General features: G+C 54.6%; 1 protein-coding gene across 1 annotated transcript; it reads right to left on the minus strand.

Moving 5' to 3' along the window:
* Window positions 1-1,135: 1,135 nt before the first annotated feature.
* LOC113887517 (basic proline-rich protein-like) lies at window positions 1,136-18,019 on the minus strand. Its single transcript, XM_027534689.1, has 5 exons — window positions 18,011-18,019; window positions 17,627-17,731; window positions 16,496-16,611; window positions 15,608-16,373; window positions 1,136-2,481 (listed from the first exon to the last, which is right to left on the minus strand). Exons 1-5 carry the CDS (start codon window positions 18,017-18,019, stop codon window positions 2,398-2,400), a joined length of 1,080 nt encoding a protein of 359 aa, XP_027390490.1. The 3' UTR covers window positions 1,136-2,397.
* Between the last annotated feature and the right edge of the window lie 1,187 nt (window positions 18,020-19,206).

A 19,206-nucleotide genomic window follows, 5' to 3' on the forward strand; every position in this document is an offset into this window, starting at 1 on the left:
TGGATGAGGATGCGGTTTCTGCCAGTCCCTTTGATAACCTGTGCAGCACTGGGTTGGGTATGAGAGCCTGTGTTTTCCATTCATGTCCAGACTTTTCACGTGACCGTTAAAGACGACTGTCATGCCGCCTTATCAGCGCCGCCCCAGGACACACAACTCCGACCTATAACCAACTCTTTACAGCCGCTGTGCAGAGTTCCCCAAGAGGGGCAAGATCATTTTTTTTTTTTCAACATAATAATGTTTGAAAGAACAGTGTAAATTCTTATCTTCTTCACTAGCCTTCCAGGATAAACGGACAGGCTGCGACTTAATTAGACTTAATTAGTCGGACACGACTGAAGCAACTGAGCAGCAGCAGCAGCAGCAGCCCCCTTTGCTTTCAAAAAGGTTCGTTCTCAAGGTTATTTGGCAGGCTGGCGGCTCCGAGTGCAAAGAATCTGCCTGCAATGCAGGAGACGGGGGTTCCATCCCTGGATCGGGAAGATCCCCTGCAGGAGGGCATGGCAACCCACTCCAGTATTCTTGCCTGGAGAGTCCCATGGACAGAGGAGCCTGGCGGGCTACAGTCCATAGGGTTGCAAAGAGTCGGACAGGACTGAGCGACTTCCACGGGACGGGAGGCTGTTTGAGGGGGAATGGCTGAGTTGCTTTGCTATTCACCTGAAATCATCACAACATTGTAAACTGGCTAAACCCCAGCAATATTCCTTGCAAGAACTGATGCTGAAGCCCCAATCCTCTGGCCACCTGATGTGAAGAGCTGACTCAGTGGAAAAGACCCTGATGCTGGAAAAGTTTGAAGGTGGGAAGAGAAGGGGGACGACAGAGGATGAGATGGTTGGATGGCATCACCGGCTCCATGGACATGAGTTTGAGCGAACTCCGGGAGTTGGTGATGGACAGGGAAGCCTGGCGTGCTGCAGTCCATGGGGTTGCAAAGAGTTGGACATGACTGATTGACCGAACAACAACAACCCTAATACAAGATGAAAATTTTAAAGTTTGGGGGGGGGGGGGGAGAAAAGAAACACCTTCCCTTGATCGTCTACAGAATAAATGAATTCTCCATGCATCTTCCAAGGGTTAGCAGCCCACTAGCCCACCACGAGACAAAAGAGCCATAGCCCTGATGTGCGGTTTCAAAAATATTTTATTTTCTGGAATAGCCATAATGTCTGGAATAGCTTTTCTCTTTATTGCCCGTCTCCACGCAGGGGGCAGGCAGAAGCCACGAGACGAGATAAAACAGAGGCGCCACAGACCACACCCGCGGGACAGAAAGACGGAGCGCTTGGGGGGCGGGGGGTGGGTGGGGGGTAGACGTAGAAAACGCTCATCAGCAGCTTGAGAACGGGTCAGTGGGGGCTGGGGGTCGGCATCGGCGGGGACATTCACAGACACACACGCACCCCCCAGGGCGGGGGGCCCACCTCCACCGTCAACCTGGATCCCTCTCGGTTTAAACAGAGCAGACAGGAAAAAAAATAATAACAATAAATGCTCCGGAGTCCTCCGTGGCTGCCTGGAAGGGCTCCCACAAGTCTTATCCATGGTGCAACGTGGAAAGATCACTGAGGCATCCTTGAGAGTCCCAGAGAGAGACGACGCTACCGGGTGCGTTTTGGGGGAGGTCCCAGAACCCTCTTGTCCCGGTTGCAAAGTCCCCAGCATCTTGTATTTTCCAGGGTCACTCTCTTTTCTTCCCCATCCGGGTGTCTTCTCGCGGCAGACGGGTTAAAACCCCTCAGAGTGGGGAGCGTCGGCAAGGAGAGCAGCTGGGATCCCTTGGGCGTCTTTCTCCTGCACGTACGGGACGAAGCCGAAGAGCTCCGGGCGCGCGTCGCGTTTGTCAAGACGAACGGGGCTGCATCTGAGACGTGAGGAGGGTCGGACCGCAGCGGCGCCTGCCGGAAACGGTGATGGTGCGATCTGAAGCTGCTTGTCCTCCGGACGCGTCAAGCCGGGAGTAAGCGGAGAGCCTTCCCGTGGGAGGCCCCGCTGGGCGGCAGGGTCCCCACCCGGAGAGTTATCACTGCGCGCGGGGCGAGGCGGATGAAACTCCCCAGGAGGCACGGGGCCAGGTGGGCGGGGCTGGGGTGGGAACGCCCCCACCCCGGGGGGATGGATGGAGGTTGTAGATGCCAGCATGGCCCCCCGCCCCGGGGGAAGGTTGACACCGGCTCGTGGGTCCTGACCGCCTCGTGATGGCTTCGCAAGACGGGTGATGGGGAGATGGGCTGGATCCTCGCAGGGGGTCCCCCCTCCACCCTGCACCCCTGGGATGGCATGCCGGTTTCGCAAAGGAGGGCCCATCCAGGGACCCTCAGGCATTGGATCTTGCTTCCAGCCACATCAGAGTCGCGGCCACGCCCGTGGTCCACGCAGGGAATCTGCTCACGGCATCTTGTCTTCTACTTGGAAGACAGGAGGAACGGAAGAGTCCAGGACGACCAGGGTTTCTCTGTCCCTTCGGAGGCCCTAAGGGGGTTGTGAAGAGAAAAGAAAGAAGAGAAAGTGAAGTCGCTCAGTCGTGTCCGACTCTTTGCAACCCCACGGACTGTAGCCCACCAGGCTTCTCCTCCGTCCATGAGATTTTCCAGGCAAGAGTACCCGAGTGGGTTGCCAGTTCCTTCTCTAGGGGATCTTCCCAACAAGCGTGAGGCGAGGGCTTCCCTGGTAGCTCCGCTGTAAAGACACCACCTTCCGATGCAGGAGATGCGGGTCTGATCCTGGGGTGATCAAACCAACTAACATTTAACACAGCAGACACTTTTTTTTTTTTTTTTTTGTAATGATAAAAACGAAGAAAGAAGACAGGATGCTGAGCTTCTTACTGATGGTTAGACGGAGAGTTCTAAGTGCACGTACAGAAGTATGGAATTTCAAAATATAACTCTAGTAAATTATGTATGTCTGGATATTACTTGTACATGATGGTTAGACAATTCTAAGTGCATGTACATAACTACAGAATTTTAAAATATAGCTTTAGTAAATTACATACGGAAGGTACGTACATGCCTATAAAATTTATACTTCACAGTCTGTGTATGTGTCTGACTCTCTGTGACCCCATGAACGGTAGCCTGCCAGGCTCCTTTGTCTGTGGGATTCTCCAGGCAAGAATACTGGAGTGGGTTGCCATGTCCTTCTCCAGGGCATCTTCCTGACCCAGGGATCGAACCCACGTCTCCTCGGTCTCCTGCATTGGCAGGCAAGTTTTTTACCACCATGCCACCTAGGAAACCCAAAGAATATAGATGCTTTCATAAATTTCTATAAATGTTGTGTGTTAAAAAATAGAAACACATACCTCTACTACTATGTAAATTGACATGTTTGTTTTTGTATACCTACACACACATGCGTGTGTGTGTGTGTGTGTGTGTGTGTGTGTGTGTGTGTGTGTGTATAATGATACTATTTTGATATAGAGATCAGGTCAAATACATTGTTTCAATTGACTTCATCATTACCATTCTAGTTTCTTTTTCATGGCTACCAGACAAATGTTTCTCTTAGCACACCAATGTTTCTCTTCCACATTTATTGATACAGTTGGCACACAGGATAGTATAAGATGTCCACAATAAAGGTCTGATTCACATACATCATGAAATGATGACCACACGTTTCGTCAACATCCATCATCTTGTACAAATACAAAATTAAAGAAACGGATACAAATGTCTTTCTTGGGAAGAGGACTCTCAGGATTTCCTCTTAACGGCTTCCGTATAAGTCATATTATAATCTTTATCGTGTTTGCATAAAAGTCTTAGTACTTATTTATTTTTCAACTTATTTATTTTTCAACTGGAAGTTTGGACCTCGCCGGCTGCCAGAAAATTGCAAACGACTTCAGTGGCTCGTATTTGTTTTTCCTTTGGACAGCCCTGTTCTAGATCCTGTAAATATGGGGTTTCCGGGGGAAAAAAATGCAGAAATGGGGCGCTAGGCACCCCAGCAATTCTGTGCATGCGTGTGTGTGAGTACTATCTCCCCAGCCGTCTCTGGAGAACTCCTCTTTTTCCTTGAGACCTCGGGCAAGGGTCCCCGAGAAGGCTCCCCAGCCCCACACAGCAGTTACACATATTTCCTGGCTCCTTGCCCAGACGTCTGATCCAGCACAGACCAGGCTGTCCCTTCATCCAATCACCTTGCCATCTCCCCAGCCAAGGGTTTACACTCAGAGCCGGTACCAGCCACGGCCAGCAAAGACTGCAGCCTCCGGGGGTCGTGAGGAAGCTCTTGGAAGTTGTCTTTGCTGAGCACCATGGGCTGACCTGTCAGTTTGCACGTGTGCTTGGGCACCTCTGACTCTTTGCGACCCCATGGACTGTAGCCCGCCGGGCTCCTCCATCCATGGGATTCTGCAGGCAAGAAGACTGGCGTGGGTTGCCATTTCTTTCTCCACAGGATCGTTCTGATCCAGGGATCAAACCTGCATCTCCTGCGTTGCAGGCAGATGCTTTATCGTCTGCTTCCAGCTGGAAAGCTTGGGCTGAACTAAGTCTTCCCCAAAACTCAGACGTTGAAAGCGTCACCCAAGGACCTAAGGATGGGGCTGTGTTTGGAGACGGTCCTTAAAGAGAGAATGAAGGTGAAATGAGGTCACTAGGCTGGTCCTGATCCCGTAGGACTGGGGTCCTCATGAGAAGAGGAGGTTGGGACACAGACACACACAGGGAGGACCATGTGAGGACTCAGGGAGGAGACGGCCGTCCACACGCCCGGAGAGAGGCCTCAGGAGGAAACGGCCCTGACCACACCTGGCTCTCAGACTCCAGCCTTCAGAATGTCATTGCTCACTCATTCAGTCGTGTCCGACTCTGCAACCCCATGGACTGCAGCACGCCAGGCCTCCCTGTCCATCACCAACTCCTGGAGCTTGCTCAAACTCATGTCCATTGAGCTGGTGATGCCATCCAACCATCTCATCCTCTGTCGTCCCCTTCTCCTCCTGCCCTCAATCTTTGCCAGCATCAGGGTCTCTTCCAATGAGTCAGCTCTTCGCATCGGGTGACCAAAGGACTGGAGTTTCAGCTTCAGCATCAGTTCTCCAAATGAACATTCAGGACTGATCTCCTTTAGGATGGACTGGTTGGATCTCCTTGCAGTCCAAGGGACTCTCAAGCATTGATGCTACAGGCCTGATGGAAGGGAGTGGATGATGTGAGAGAAAGAGAGACAGACAGACAGACAGTCAGTGAAGGAGAGACACGGGGGAAGAGCCAGACAGGGAGACAGAGAGTGATGGGAAACAGGGCCATGGGGAAAAAACGACAGCGAGAGAAACAGGAGGACAGAGATAGAGACAGAGAGAAAGAGCCACAGAGACAGGCAGACGAGGAGATACAGAGAGACAGACAGACGGAGACAGACAAGGAGAGACGGAGAGAAAGAAACAGACAGAGAATCACAGAGAGAGAGGCCTAGAAAGAGCCAGGGAGACAGACAAGCAGAGACAGAGAGCCAGACAGACAGACAGGAAGAGACAGACAGGGAGAGAGAGAGACAGAGACAAATAGACAAAGATGGACAGAGAGCCAGAGAGACAGACAGACAAGGAGAGACAGAGAGGCAGACAGAGAGACAGACAGCGAGCGCGTCCCAGGGCCGGGTCGGGCGCCCGTCTCAGCTCTGCGGCCCGGTGAACACGAGCCTCGGGGAACGTGGAGGCTGCGGTCGGCCGGGTCCCTGCCCCACGGGGGGTGTGAGGTCCCGACTCCCCCGACGCTGCTTCCAGAAGGGACCCCTGAGACGGGAGGCAGGGAAGGATCTGCAGCCCGGGAGACCACGCGGGGGCATCGGGTCGCGTAGGAGGCATCGCAAAGCTCCTCCCACGAAGGAGGCGGGGCTGGGGACCCAGCAGAGGCAGTGCCGCTGTGCGCTCGAGGCTGGGGAGCCGAGCGGGCCCCCGTCGAGCAGGCCGGGAAGGAGCCCTTATCAGCGCTCCCACCAGCGCCTTCACCTCATTGCCAGAAGACGCCTGGGGGCACCCAGCCTCCAGGGCCGCAAGAGGGACACGTTTCTGAGGTTTTGAGCTCCGCCGCTGCCCCAGACACAGCACTGCTTACTTCAGCTTTTGCAAGGAGGCTCACCTGTCAGTCCCAACCAGACACTCCACCATTCACAACCCCGTAAAGTCCAGCTTCCCTGGTGGCTCTGACGGTAAAGAATCTGCCTGCAGGGCAAGAGACGTGGGTTCGATCCCTGGGTCAGGAAGATCCCCTGCAGGAGGGCATGGCAACCCACTGGAGTGTTCTTGCCTGAAGAATCCCATGGACAGAGGAGCCTGGTGGGCTGCAGTCCCTGGGGTCACAAAGAGTCAGACACGACTCTGAGCAACCACATACCTTCACTGCAAGGACCGATGCTGAAGCTGAGACTCCAATCCTTTGGCCACCTGATGCGAAGAGCTGACACATTGGAAAAGACCCTGATGCTGGGGAAGATTGAAGGCGGGAGGAGAAGCGGACGACAGAGGATGAGATGATTGGATGGCATCACTGACTCGATGGCCGTGAGTCTGGGTGAACTCTGGGAGTTGGTGATGGACAGGGAGGCCTGGCATGCTGCAGTTCATGGGGTCGCAAAGAGTTGGACGTGACTGAGTGATTGCACCACAGCAATTCAGAAGCCTGGGGCTTTGTGCTAGTGATGGAAGCTGACATCCTGGTTTCCAGGCCAACTCCGGGCCTCCCCTGGTTTCACCTCATTCTCTTACAGAGAGGAGGCTGGCTGGGCACGCCAAACAGGACGGGCAAATATAGGCCCTGAAACAGGTCACCCAGCTCTGGCAGAAAGTGGCCTCTCTTTATAGCTCAGCAGACTAAATAAAGCCCTGAGCACTGAAGAAGAGACAGGGGAGAGGCTTTCATTCCAGGAGACGAATAATTATTTCCTAAATAGAATTCCTTTGGTTGTTTTTATTTAAAAAAAAAAAAAAAAAGAAAGAAAAAAAAAAACAGGTCTTCCCTGGTGAGTCAGACAGTAAAGAATCTGCCTGCCAATGCAGGAGACCAGGGTTCGATCCCTGGATTGGGAAGATCCCCTGGACAAGGGAATGACAACCCACTCCAGTACTCTTGCCTGGAGAATCCCATGGACAGAGGAGCCTGGTGGGCTGTGGTCCGTGGGGTTGCAAAGAGTTGGACAGGACTCAGAGACTTTCACTCTAGAAACATTTCAAGGAAAAAAAAAAGAAAAAGATGACAGAGAACAAAATGAACTTCAAACAGAGTAAAACTTTAGGATGCTTGTTCCTTAAAAAAAAAAAAAACACAGTGAAATTTTACTTTTCACGAGCAGATGGATCCCAAACTCTTTCCAATCTGCCTGAAGAAGTCACGGGAAATTTCAAAGTAAGTCAATAAAGGGATTTCCCTGGTGGTGCTGTGGTTAAATGCAGGATATGTGGATTTGATCCCTGGTCGGGGAAGAAAGATCCCACGTGCCTTGAAATGTGGCCACATTTTTTTTTTTAAGTTAATAAAAACTAAAAAACAAGGAAGGCTTAAGGACAGATGGTTCTTTGATGAGGCGACCCACGTCTCTCAAAATCGCGGTGCTGGCCAAATCACAGTGCTGATAAAAATCAAAGGATTTCAGGAGATTTCGAGATGATCAAGTTACCTCAAGTGGTAACACTTGAGGGCTTTGTCATGCACACATCAAAAAACAAGGATGACAAAAGAGAGAGAGACAGAGAGAGGGAAGAATGGAATTCTCACCTGGGAAACCCCACGGACAGAGAAGCCTGGCGGGCTACAGTCCACGGGGTCGCAAAGAGTCAGACACGACTGCAGCGACTTAGCACGCACGCAGGTGTTTATAACTGAATCATTCTGCCGTATGCCTGAAACTATTGTTAACACTGTGAACAAAGTATGTTTCAGTAAAAATTGTAGGAAAGCGTAAGGTGTGACACAGCAAGCTGCTCAGAGTGTCCTGAACAGATAGAGTCAAGGGTGTGTTTGACCTTTTATAAATGTTATCACCCCATCCCGGCCATGGACACCCCGGGCGACTGGTCAACCCAGGTCTTCAACCGTCCTCACACTCACGCAAACACCAGTACCTCCGGGCATGCTCAGGCATCGAAGGAGCCACCGGGAGGCAAATGAGGGGCGGGACAGGCTTTCATCTGGTCCCATGGAGACTGAGGCCCAGATGGCCCTTCCTCAGCCACTGCTGACCCTGGCAGGCTGCCCTTCAGATTCCCACAGACCACGTGCCTGGACTCTCGTTTTCACCACGCAGAGGAAAACCCAACAGCACCTCCCGGGGATTTGTAAGGAGCACATGAACCAACCTTAAACCTACAGGAGATGCTTAATGAATTGTGATCCCTGCTCTCAGCCCCTTAAAAGCCAATCATTGGTGGGGAGGAACTTCCCAGGTGGTCTTAAGTGGTTAAGACTATGAGTGCAAATGCAGACGCCATGGGTTCGATCCCTGGTCTGGGCAGATTCCATATCAGTTCAGTTCAGTCGCTCAGTCGTGTCCGGCTCTTTGCGACCCCGTGGACTTCAGCACGCCAGGCTTCCGTGTCCATCACCAACTCCCGGAGCTTGCTCACACTCACGTCCATCAAGTCGGTGATGCCGTCCAACCATCTCATCCTCTGTCGCCCCCGATATCCCACAGGCCCCAGACCAACTAAGGCCATGCTCCGTAACCGCAGGACCTGCGTTCTGGACTCCGGGAGCCCCAGCTAGAGAAGCCACCGCAATGAAAATACAAACATTCCAACTCAAGAGAGGAGTCCCCAATCGCCGCAATTAGACAAACAACGGGCTCAGCAACCAAGACCCCCAGTGCAGCCAGAAATAAGGAAATACGTTAATTAAAAAGAAAAAAATTCCAACTGCGGAGAGAAGGTGTGAATGCCTCGCTGAGAACAACCAGTGTACCGGACTTCTCCACACACATACGTCTGACCCCTCGCCCCACCAGCGGAGAAGGCTCCTGTCTGCTTTGGACTATCTGGGGCATCCTTATGGAATTGCCTCCGAGGGGCCCATCCAGCTGTCGCCTTCTGCTCTCGCTATTTTGAGCTAAAAGCCGCATTTGCCAAATTGGCGTCCCGAGTCATTTCCCTGGATTGGCTCCGGAAGAAAGCTGAGCTCTTCTCCAAAAGTCCCGGTCGTGGTGGGAGTCGAGGGCAGGCTGGGCGTTGCTGGAAAGAACAGTGGTGGGTCGATGTCTGTCGAATCAGGGTGGGGACGTGGGTTTTGGGGAAAAGACACCCCTCCCAGCGAGAAACGGGGAAGGGTGTAGACCCCGTGCGGCCAGAAGGTCAAGTTTTAGATTCCATTTGGGATGCACAGACTCAGCCTGTGTTGGCGTTGGAGGTGGGGGAGGGGTGTGACTTATGGAAACACTGCCTTTTAGAGACAAATTGATTCCAAAGGCACAGTAGGGGTCTAGAACATTCCATGTATGCTAAGTTGGTTCAGTTGTGTTCGACTCTGTGTGATTCCATGGACTGTAACCCTGCCAGACTCCTCTGTCCATGGGATTCTCCAGGCAAGAATACTGGAGTGGGTTGCCATGCCCTCCTCCAGGAGATCTTCCCGACCCAGGGATTGAACCTGGGTCTCCCCCATTGCAGGTGGATTGTTTACCATCTGAGCCACTCGGGGAGTCCCGGGACATTCCACGGGGCTGTTCACCTCTTCGAATGAACTGTCTTATCCCTGTGTGCACAGCCCAGCATCTGAGCCTGGACTGCGGGCTTCAGACACTGATTCGGGGCCCCACCAGCCATGTGGCCTCCGCCCCTGACGAGAACTCTCCCCTGCACCTTCCAGGTTCGGATCCATTTCACTCCGCAATCTCAGTGTAGGCTGACACACAGAGAATACAGCGTCTTGAAACTTACAGGTGAGATGTTCTTATCTTCATTTGTTTTTGTTCAGTCGCTCAGTCGTGTCTGACTCTTTGCGACCCCATGGACTGCAGCACGCCAGGCCTCCCTGTCCATCACCAACTCCGGGAGTTCACCCAAACCCATGTCCACTGAGTCGATGATGCCATCCAACCATCTCATCCTCTGTCGTCCCCTTCTCCTCCCACCCTCAATCTTTCCCAGCATCGGGGTCCTTTCCGATGAGTCAGATCTTTGCATCAGGTGGCCAAAGTTATTGGAGTTTCAGCATCAATCCTCCAATGAATATTCAGGACTGATTTCCTTTAGGACTGAGTATCTTCATTACCTGCCAAGTATTACCTCTTCGTGCCCACGTCTTTTAGGAGCATCTGCAACTCAGACCATTTTAAGGGTGAACATCTGTGAAGTGAAGCAAAAATGGGAACCACAGCTACGGTACGAGGCATCGTGATGGTTTGACAAACATTCTCTGCCTCCTTTGTTTTTTTTTTTTTAAGCTGAAAATAGCTAGACGAGCAAGAATCAGATTCCATACCCAATTCTTTCCTGCCCCGAAGTCACTTATCTGGAGTTATGACACGCTTACTTCTCCCATAGACTCTAGCTTTTCAGGGATACGGCATGCCGTGGGAGGCCGGCTGGTGTGTGGCCCAGCTAATGGGGTATGAAACCCCTGCAGCCAAAGTTTTTAGCTGAGACCACGCCCCCGCCCCCCACACCCTGGGTCACACATCCTGAGCAAACGTAACCGCCCAGACGGAAAAAAAAAAAAACACCGAAAAAGTTGAGCACAGCTTAGCAACTGAACGCCAACAATAAAACAAAGACCTCTAGCCACTTCTGGGCCTGTCTGCTCCTGTGCTGCTTGAGCTTAAGTGTTAGGAAGCTCTTTCTTTTTCTTAAAGAAAATCTATTTTTATAGTTGGCAGCGTGAGAGCCCTGTGGCATATGGAATCTTAGCTCCTTGACCAGACCCGGGACTGAACGTCTGTTTCCTGCATTGGCCGGCTGATTCTTTACCTCTGGATCCCCAGGGAAGTCCCAGGAAAGCGTTAGTTGCTCAGTCGTGTCTGACCCTTCGAGACCCCGTGGACTGCAGCCCGCCAGGCTCCTCTGTCCGTGGGATTCTCCAGGCAAGAAGACTGGAGTGGGTTGCCAGGCCCTCCTGCAGGGGATCTTCCCAACCCGGGGATCGAACCTCGGTCTGAGCCTGCAAGGAAGTCCCAGAAAGTTCTTTCCTCTCTGATTGACAAACCGCCTCCTTATCCGTGTCATCGACACGCCCTGCTTGTAGGTCCTGCAGGCTCTGTTTCTGTTTTCTGTGACGCTTATCTGCAGACTCAAGGAGCTCACTTCCAACAGCTAACTGATCTTCGAAAGAAGCTGAGATTTCTCTTTGCCTCTGTGGAGACCCTCCAGTTTGAGGAATGGGGGGAGAGAAGCTGCAGATGGGAAGTCTGGAGGTGTCTCAACACAATCTCTGGTGGATCGAAACCGTTAAGAATCTTGTCTGCAGTTCGGGAAAACTGGGTTCGATCCCTGGAGGAGAAGATGGCGACCCACTCCAGCGTTTTTGCCTGGAGAATCCCATGGACAGAGGAGCCTGGCGGGCTACAGTCCATAGGATCACAAAGAGTCTGACACAACTTAAGAGACTGAAAAACAGCACCTAGAAATATGCATTAAGCAGTTAATTTGTAGTGTATCCAAAAAAAAAAACCGTAACAGAACAATATTATTCTTAAACCGTAAGGAATAGGTTAAGATAGAAACACAATTTAAAACTGTTTTGAATGGAAATGCAACCAATGCAGGTTTTGGCTTTTTTTAAACAACAAGAAACATTTTGTACTGGGGAATAGCTGATTAACAATGATGTGATGGTTTCTGGTGGACAGCAAAGGGACTCAGCCAGACATGTACATGTATCCCTTCTCCCCCAAACTCCCCTCCCATCCAGGCTGCCACGTGACACTGAGCAGAGTTCCCTGTGCTGTCCAGCAGGTCCTTGCTGGTTCTCCATGTTAAATACAGCAGTGTGTCCATCCCAGACTCCCTAACTATGCCTTCCCCCATCCTTCCCCTGGGAACCATAAGGTTATTATAGAGTACTGAGCAGAGTTCCGTGGGCTGTCCAGCAGGTCCTTGCTGGTTCTCCATCTGAAATACAGCAGTGTGTCCATGTCCATCTCAGACTCCCTGACTATACCTTCCCCGATTCTTCCCCCTGGGAACCATAAGGTGATTACAGAGTATTGAGCAGACTTCCGTGTGCTGGACAGCAGGTCCTTGCTGGTTCTCCGTGTTAAATACAGCAGTGCGTCCACGTCCATCCCCAACTCCCTGACTCTCCCTCCCATAAGTTCGTTCTCTAAGTCTGTGAGTCTCTGTTTTGCAAATAAGTTCGTGTGCATCATTTCTTTTTAAGATTCCGCACTTAAGGGATGTCACAGGATATTTTTCCTTCTCTGTCTGACTTCCATCACTCAGGACCGACACAGCTTTTGTTTACAAACACAGGTGCGTGTGCACGCAGGTCCGCGGGGAGAAGAGCGTGGAGACTGTTGGTGACTGATCCTGTTTTCCTTGTGATCTTAGGAAAGTTACGTAACCATTTTCTTTTTAGCCTGTCTCTTTTTTTTTTTCTTTCTTCTGTTCTGTGTAATTGAGATAATCATTGGGCTCATGTTACTGTCAGGAGCATAAAACGCGATGTAAATAATAATCCTTCTTCACTGTCTGGAACTTTGTAACACGCTCTCGGGGACTATTAGATGCAAGTGCTATTTATAGGAATCCACATTCTTTTTTTTTTTTTCTTTTCTTTCTGGCAAGCACTCTGCATTCCTTGCCCACCCCGGAGAAAGTTCAGAAGGAGACAGGGCACCCTGTCACACTCTCTCCCCAGCCCTTGCAGACCAGCGACCTGGGTGGGCTTGCGATTCATCTGTCTGGACCCCCCGAGAACGATCCTTGGCAGAGGCTGCATTTTCTTTAGACAGATTACAGCCACAGGGTCCGCAGACCTCCACCTCCAGGTCTCAGAGCTCCCGTGGAGAAGGGGTGGAGGAGTGGACAGATATACTGATGGATGTAGCAGGGGACAGGTCTCCCGAGTGGACCCCGTCTGCTGCCAGGGTGACTCTGTCCTTTGCCGGGGACTCCGAACTTCCCAGCCCTGTGACCTTGGGCGGCAAACCACCTTGCTTTCTGTACCTGAAATGGGGCTCTTGGCAGCGATCCCGAAGCCCATTTGGGAAGGTCTTCTGTAGATCACAGAGGCCACGGCAAACAGGAAGGCCAAGGTTTCATTTTGTCTAAAGCGCTGTCCTTGTACCCTGGTCTTTTTTTTTTTTTTTAATTTGGAAGGGAGAGGTGTCTATGTACTGTGACAATTCCTATCTGACAGCAAGAGCATTTACTTTATCGGGGGCAGCGTGGCTTTACCACAGTGTGCTAATTTCTGCTGTACCACAAAGGGAATGAGCTCTGCACCTCTGCACATGCCCCTTCCTCTGACCTCCCTCTCACCCGCCAAGCCACCACGGGGCAGCTGCCTTTATACCCGCCAGCCTGTCTGAATCCTGGGTTCCTGCCCTGATTTTTGCCGTGCCCCGCTCTGCAGACACTCGGGGACGGCAGTGCAGGAGACACGTCTCCTGGGTCGTGGAGGTGACATGCAGGTGGATGGGAAGGCTTTTCTGGGAAACGGAAGGGACAGCCATCTGCTGGGATTGAAGAGGCCTGAGAGGAAAAGAACCCACAGAGAGGCCAACAGTGTATCAACCAGATGGGAACGGGGCCCCGGGGCTCTGGGGTGCGTGCGTGGCCGCGGGGACCGACACTCCACCGTCAGGAAACCCCCCCAAGGATGGTCATGGTTACATAATTTGGGTTCTTTTCCCCATCGACTGTGTTTTCCTCCCAGAAAGGAGGGGGGGCTTCCCACGAGGGACGCCCCTCAATCCCAGCAACCTTCTCCAGGCTCGTCTCAGATTCGGGTATCTAATCTTTTTTTTTTTTTCCCTTAGATTTAGATTTTAGAATTTAGGCGTCTGAACGACGTCTAGATGTTGGAGTATCTCTGCTTGTCCCACTGTGACCTCCTGCAGAGCGTGTGTTTGTTATCATTTGAGCCGCGTGCCGTGTGTGAGGCTCGGACGTGTGAGGTCCTTTCTCCGATGATGAGGAGGGGGAGGAATAGTTTTTCAAGGTATCCGGAACACCTTTTCATCCTGTTTCTGCCCAGCTCATGTCACCTGATAGCTAGAGCACCGGAGAGCTTCAGAAATTGACATGCTGCTTCAGACATTGACAAGTATTAGCCTGGTCTGTTTAGAGTCTGTCCTAGGCTTTGGTTCTTGAGCTGGGGACGTTGTGGGGGCGGGGGGCGGGCAGGGGAAGGGACTGGGGGTCTTGGGAAGCTGGGACAGGCCATTTACAGGTGTAGGAGATAAACATCTTAGTAGACAGGTTCCCCGAGCCAGCTCCACGGAACGCCTTTAGGACGGCTTTACAAGGTGTGTGTGTGTGTGTTTGGGGAGGGGAGGCTGGGTTTCCTGGGGTCTTTCTTGAGTCCTCCCCCACCCAAAACCCAACAGTGCTTTTGTTTACTTAAAAATGGGTCTCCCTTCCTCTCCCTCCTGGGGCCCAGACACTGGATCCTGGCGGATACACAGCGTGAAAAGCCGCAGAGCGCTAGACGCTGGACTAGGGTGACACCAATTTTAACCACAGGAGAAAACCCAGAGGACCCAGGAGAGAACGCACAGCACACGGCTGATGGCCCCAAACCAGACGCTCTGGCTCCTGTCGGGGGGTTTGTCCAACCATTCCTGGGGAGCAGGAGACACTGTCTGCCTTTTCGGTCTCCTTAACCCTCAGGGGGCTGGAAACGGCTTAGAGGCAGAGAAACACCCCGGAGCGCGAATTGCACAGAGCAGAACTGGTTGAGGGTTGAGGCAGCTCGCACATGACCGCCAGGACCCAAAACATTTCCCCCCACCCGCGGCTCATCCCCCCGCCGCCGCCCCCACTCCTGCCCTGATTACCCCAGGAAGACGACCTAGCTCTCTGCGGATGCATAAATTGGCAGTCTATTTCAGCTGGGTGTTTTTGCTCACACGTTCTTTTTGTAGAGGAACGCTCCGGAGGAATGCTATCTTTTTTTTTTTTTTTGTAATGTTCTTGCTAACAAGATCTTTATTTAAGTCACAAACTTGCTCCCGGAGCCCTGGTGTGGGGCAAAGCTTTCCCTTCTCTCCGTCTCCTCTGGGGTGGGGATAGGGAGGTGGACGCGGGAGGAAGCCCCGAGCCAGCGGGGTGGCACCCACCTTGGGAGTGCCCGGGAACGCGAGGAGGGCGATCCGCGGGCTTTCGAGCGCTTTTCCCGCGAGCCACGGGCTGGGGGAGGGGGGACCCCGGGCGCTCGGTACCGCTCGGACCGGGCCGCTGCGCAGGGGGTGACCGATGGCGGGAGCGCCCAGCCTCTCGGAGGGACCCAAGGCGCCCCAGTGCGTTCCCCGCCTAGCGCCTCCCGCTGGCCGGCGAGTCCCGGGGCGCAGCGCCCCACCGGGGACGGTCCCGCGCCCGGCTCCCGCGCCCTGCGCGAAGTTGTGGCTCCTCTCCGTACCCCCCCAACACCCCCTCAGCCGCCAACCCCCGCCCCTGGCTGGCCCCGCAGGGCGGCCGCCCGAGCGCGCTCACCCGCTCCGTCCGGTCCGTCGTGAAGGTCACGGGCAGGGGGCGCGGGCGGCGGGCGCCGCGCGGCGGGGCCCGGGGCCGGGCTGGGGGCGCGCGCCGGCTGGCCCCGCGGCCCCCATGCCGGGCGCCCGGGCGCCCTTCAGCGCGGCGGGGCACAGGGCCGGCGGCGCTCAGATGCCGTGGTCGCAGTCCACATCGCGGCAGATGTACCAGAGGATCACGTACAGGATGAGCAGAATGGCGAAGATGAACAGCGCCACCAGGATGGCCTTGGTCACGGGCGAGATGAGCGACTGCATGGCCCCGGCGGGGCGCGCGGGCGGGGGCGCGGGGCGCGGCGCTCACGACCCCCGAGCGCGCCCGGAGCCCCGCGCCGGCCCCGCGCCGCATCCGCAATGCTCCGTGCCGGGGCTCCGGCGGGGGGGCGGCCGGCGGCAGCGAGGCAGGGCCCCCGCCGCTCGGCCGCGGCAGCTCCCGGGGCGGCTGCGCGCGGGGAGACCCCCACCCCGCAGCGCCCACCCCGGGCTCGGCCCTGCGCTCACCGCGCCCGGCGTCCACCGGGCTGGGCGGGCGGCGGGCGGGCGGGGGCCGCGGCCATGGGCGAGGACGCGGACGGCCGCGAGGAGGCGGCGCGCCCCGGCAAGTCCCCGCAAAGTTGGGCGGCGGCGGCGGCGGCGGGCGCGCACTGACAGGTGGATGGAAGCCCGGCCCCTCGCGGGGCGCAGCGCGCGGCCGTGCGGGGCGCGCGGGGGCGCGCTCGCGGGAGGGGCTGCGGAGCGGGGTGGGGGGTGGTCGGGGGTAGTCGGGGGGCGACGCCTGCCGCGTCCCCTGCCCAGCGCCCCCGCGCACGCGCGCTCCCGCGCGCCCCTGGTGCCTGTGCGCCCCGGTCACCTCGCGCCCGCGGTCTCAGCCTTGGCGAACTCCCTCTGCTTGCCTCTCCGCAGGGTGGGGTGATGTGGTGAGGGGGAGCGCCCGCCGCAGACCCGGAGATGGGAGGCCGCGGCACCCTAGTCTCGCCCACCCCCCGCACACGTGCCCCCTCGCGCCCCTTGCGCCTGTGCGCTCTGGTCTCCTAGCGCGCTGTCTCGGCCTTGGCTGTCTCCCCATCTTGCGTCTCCGCGTGGCCTCCCCCCTCCCCCGTCTTTCTATGTGTCTTCCCCGAGTCCACACCTCTCCGCGTGACCCCTCCGTCCTTAATTCTCTCCGTCCCAAACCCCTAACTCTCCACCAGGCCCCCTGCCCCATCCGACACTGACAGCTGGTGCCCTGAGCTGTAATGACAGGAATGTGGGATTCAGGGTTGTGTCCGGGGGAGGGGGAGGGTCAGCTGATGGAGAAAGACAGCCCCTTCCTCCTCTTTTCTCGCCTGTGGTTGAACTGGGGTGGGGGGCTTTGGGTTCAACCAGAGCGTCCTTACATAGAGGGTGGTGGGGTGGGGAGCACACTGCACGGGCTGCAGCTCTTGGAATAGCCATGTGGGTTTTGCCCTGCCGGGCTGGAAACCTCCCTCCATAGACGTGTGTCTCCCAGTCTCCTGGGCGCCGTGTGGGTGAGGAACCGGATGCTGTCCCGGAACACACACACACCCCTTTCTTTAGGCCACAAGGCGCAGGCCCAAGGAAAGGAGAAGGAATTCACTAAGGCAGGAGGAGAAGGGGCCGACAGAGGATGAGATGGCTGGATGGCATCACTGACTCGATGGACGTGAGTTTGGGTGAACTCTGGGAGTTGGTGATGGACAGGGAGGCCTGGCGTGCTGCAGTCCATACAGTCACAGGGAGTCGGATGTGACTGAAGCGACAGGCAGCCGTGGCCTCCAGAGCCTGGCGGGCAGGACGCAGGACCTGACCTCTCCAGGAGCAGCATCTCCTGTGATGAGACCTTAGTGGGGATGCAGGCAGGACGTGTGGGGTGACTGCACGGCGAGGCTCTGGTCTGGTGTGAACCCAGGGCAGGAAAGACTCCCCTGTGGATTGCAGAGAGACCCTGGACCCCTTGCTGAAGCCGCGCCTCTCCCACTACGGTCTCCCCATCAGGACGGTATAAGGTGGGGGGCAGAGGGTGCCTGCTGGAGCCAAAGACGGAGCCCTCGATGATGGCTCCGGGAGGCCAGGATGGGTCTGCCGTCTGTGCAGGAAGTAGGAGATGGGCGCACCTGGATGGGCAGGATTTACAAGTAGGGGGACGTCTCAAGCCCACCTGGAAGGAGGAATACTAAGTATCTGTACACACAGTCGCCCCCAGGAAGGATCCGGTGAGCAGGAATTTGTTGTTGTCGTTCAGTCGCTCGGTCGTGTCCAACTGTCTTTGACCCCATGGACTGCAGCACACCAGGCCTCCCTGTTCATCACCAATTCCCAGAGCTCTCTCAGACTCACGTCCATCGAGTCAGCGATGCCATCCAACCGTCTCCATCTGCGTACGTTTGCCTAACACCTTTTCTTGCCCCCGAGTGTAAAATCCAATCTGGAAATCCTGGCCAGAGCCTCCCTGGAGGGAAACTTGAAGTTTAGAAGGAAATCGTGGGTGGACAGACGTGCCCTCCTCCTGGCTTTGCTGCGATGGTTTTCAAACTGCAGGTCGCCACTGCTGACACGGTCCTGAGTTTGACTGGGTGGATGCGATGGGCATCCTTAAGAAATCCGGTGGGTTATAATATGGCAGAAGGCGCCGCCTGCAGTGAGCAGCCACCTTGTGAGGAAACTCTAATGTGTGTGTGTGTGTGATTGTGTGCGCATGCACACACATGCTGGCTGGTGAAGCAGATTATATGTCAAACAGGCTAAAGGCTTACATGGTAAAGAATCTCCCTTCCAATACAAGAGACCAGGGTTCAATCTCTGGGTTGGGAAGATCCCCTGGAGAAGGGAATGGCAACCCACTCCAGTGCTTGTCTGGAGAACCCCACGGACAGAGGAGCCTGCCAGACTTCAGTCTATGGGGTCACAAAGAGTCAGGCACGGCTGACCGGCTAACACGTTCACTTTTTCACCCCCTGGATGGGGGCGTTGAAAGATGCTGAAATGACTAGCTGAGGAGTTTAGATGCAAAGTTAAGAAAAAAAAAAAAAAAAACTTTTTTTTTTTTACTCTTATTGAGCTATAGTTGATTTACAATATCATGTTCCTTTCTGCTATAGAGGAAAATGATGCAGTTATATGTCTATATAGCTCTTCATATTCCTTCCATGATGGTTGGCCACAGGGTACTAAATATAGCTTCCTTTCCTCTGCAGTAGAACCTTGTTTATGAATCCTAAATTTATTAGTCTGGGCTTCTACTAGTGGAGAATCCACCCGCCAATGCATGGTACGTAAGAGATGTGGATTCCATCCCTGGGTTGGGAAGATTCCCCTGGAGGAGGGCATGGCAACCCACCCCAGTATTCTTGCCTGGAGAATCCCAAAGACAGAGGAGCCTGGCGGACTACAGTCCATGAGGTCACAAAGAGTCAGACACGACTAAAGCGACTTAGCACGCGTGCATATATTAATTTGCATGTACGAACCCCAAATCCCCACTACATCCCTCCAAAGGTTCTTGACAAGCAAAGTGATGAGTGGACATCCTTTAAGCGACAGGCGCGTCCCCTGGGTGGGTTC

The sequence above is a fragment of the Bos indicus x Bos taurus genome, chromosome X (assembly GCF_003369695.1).
Source record: "Bos indicus x Bos taurus breed Angus x Brahman F1 hybrid chromosome X, Bos_hybrid_MaternalHap_v2.0, whole genome shotgun sequence".
NCBI lineage: Eukaryota > Metazoa > Chordata > Mammalia > Artiodactyla > Bovidae > Bos > Bos indicus x Bos taurus.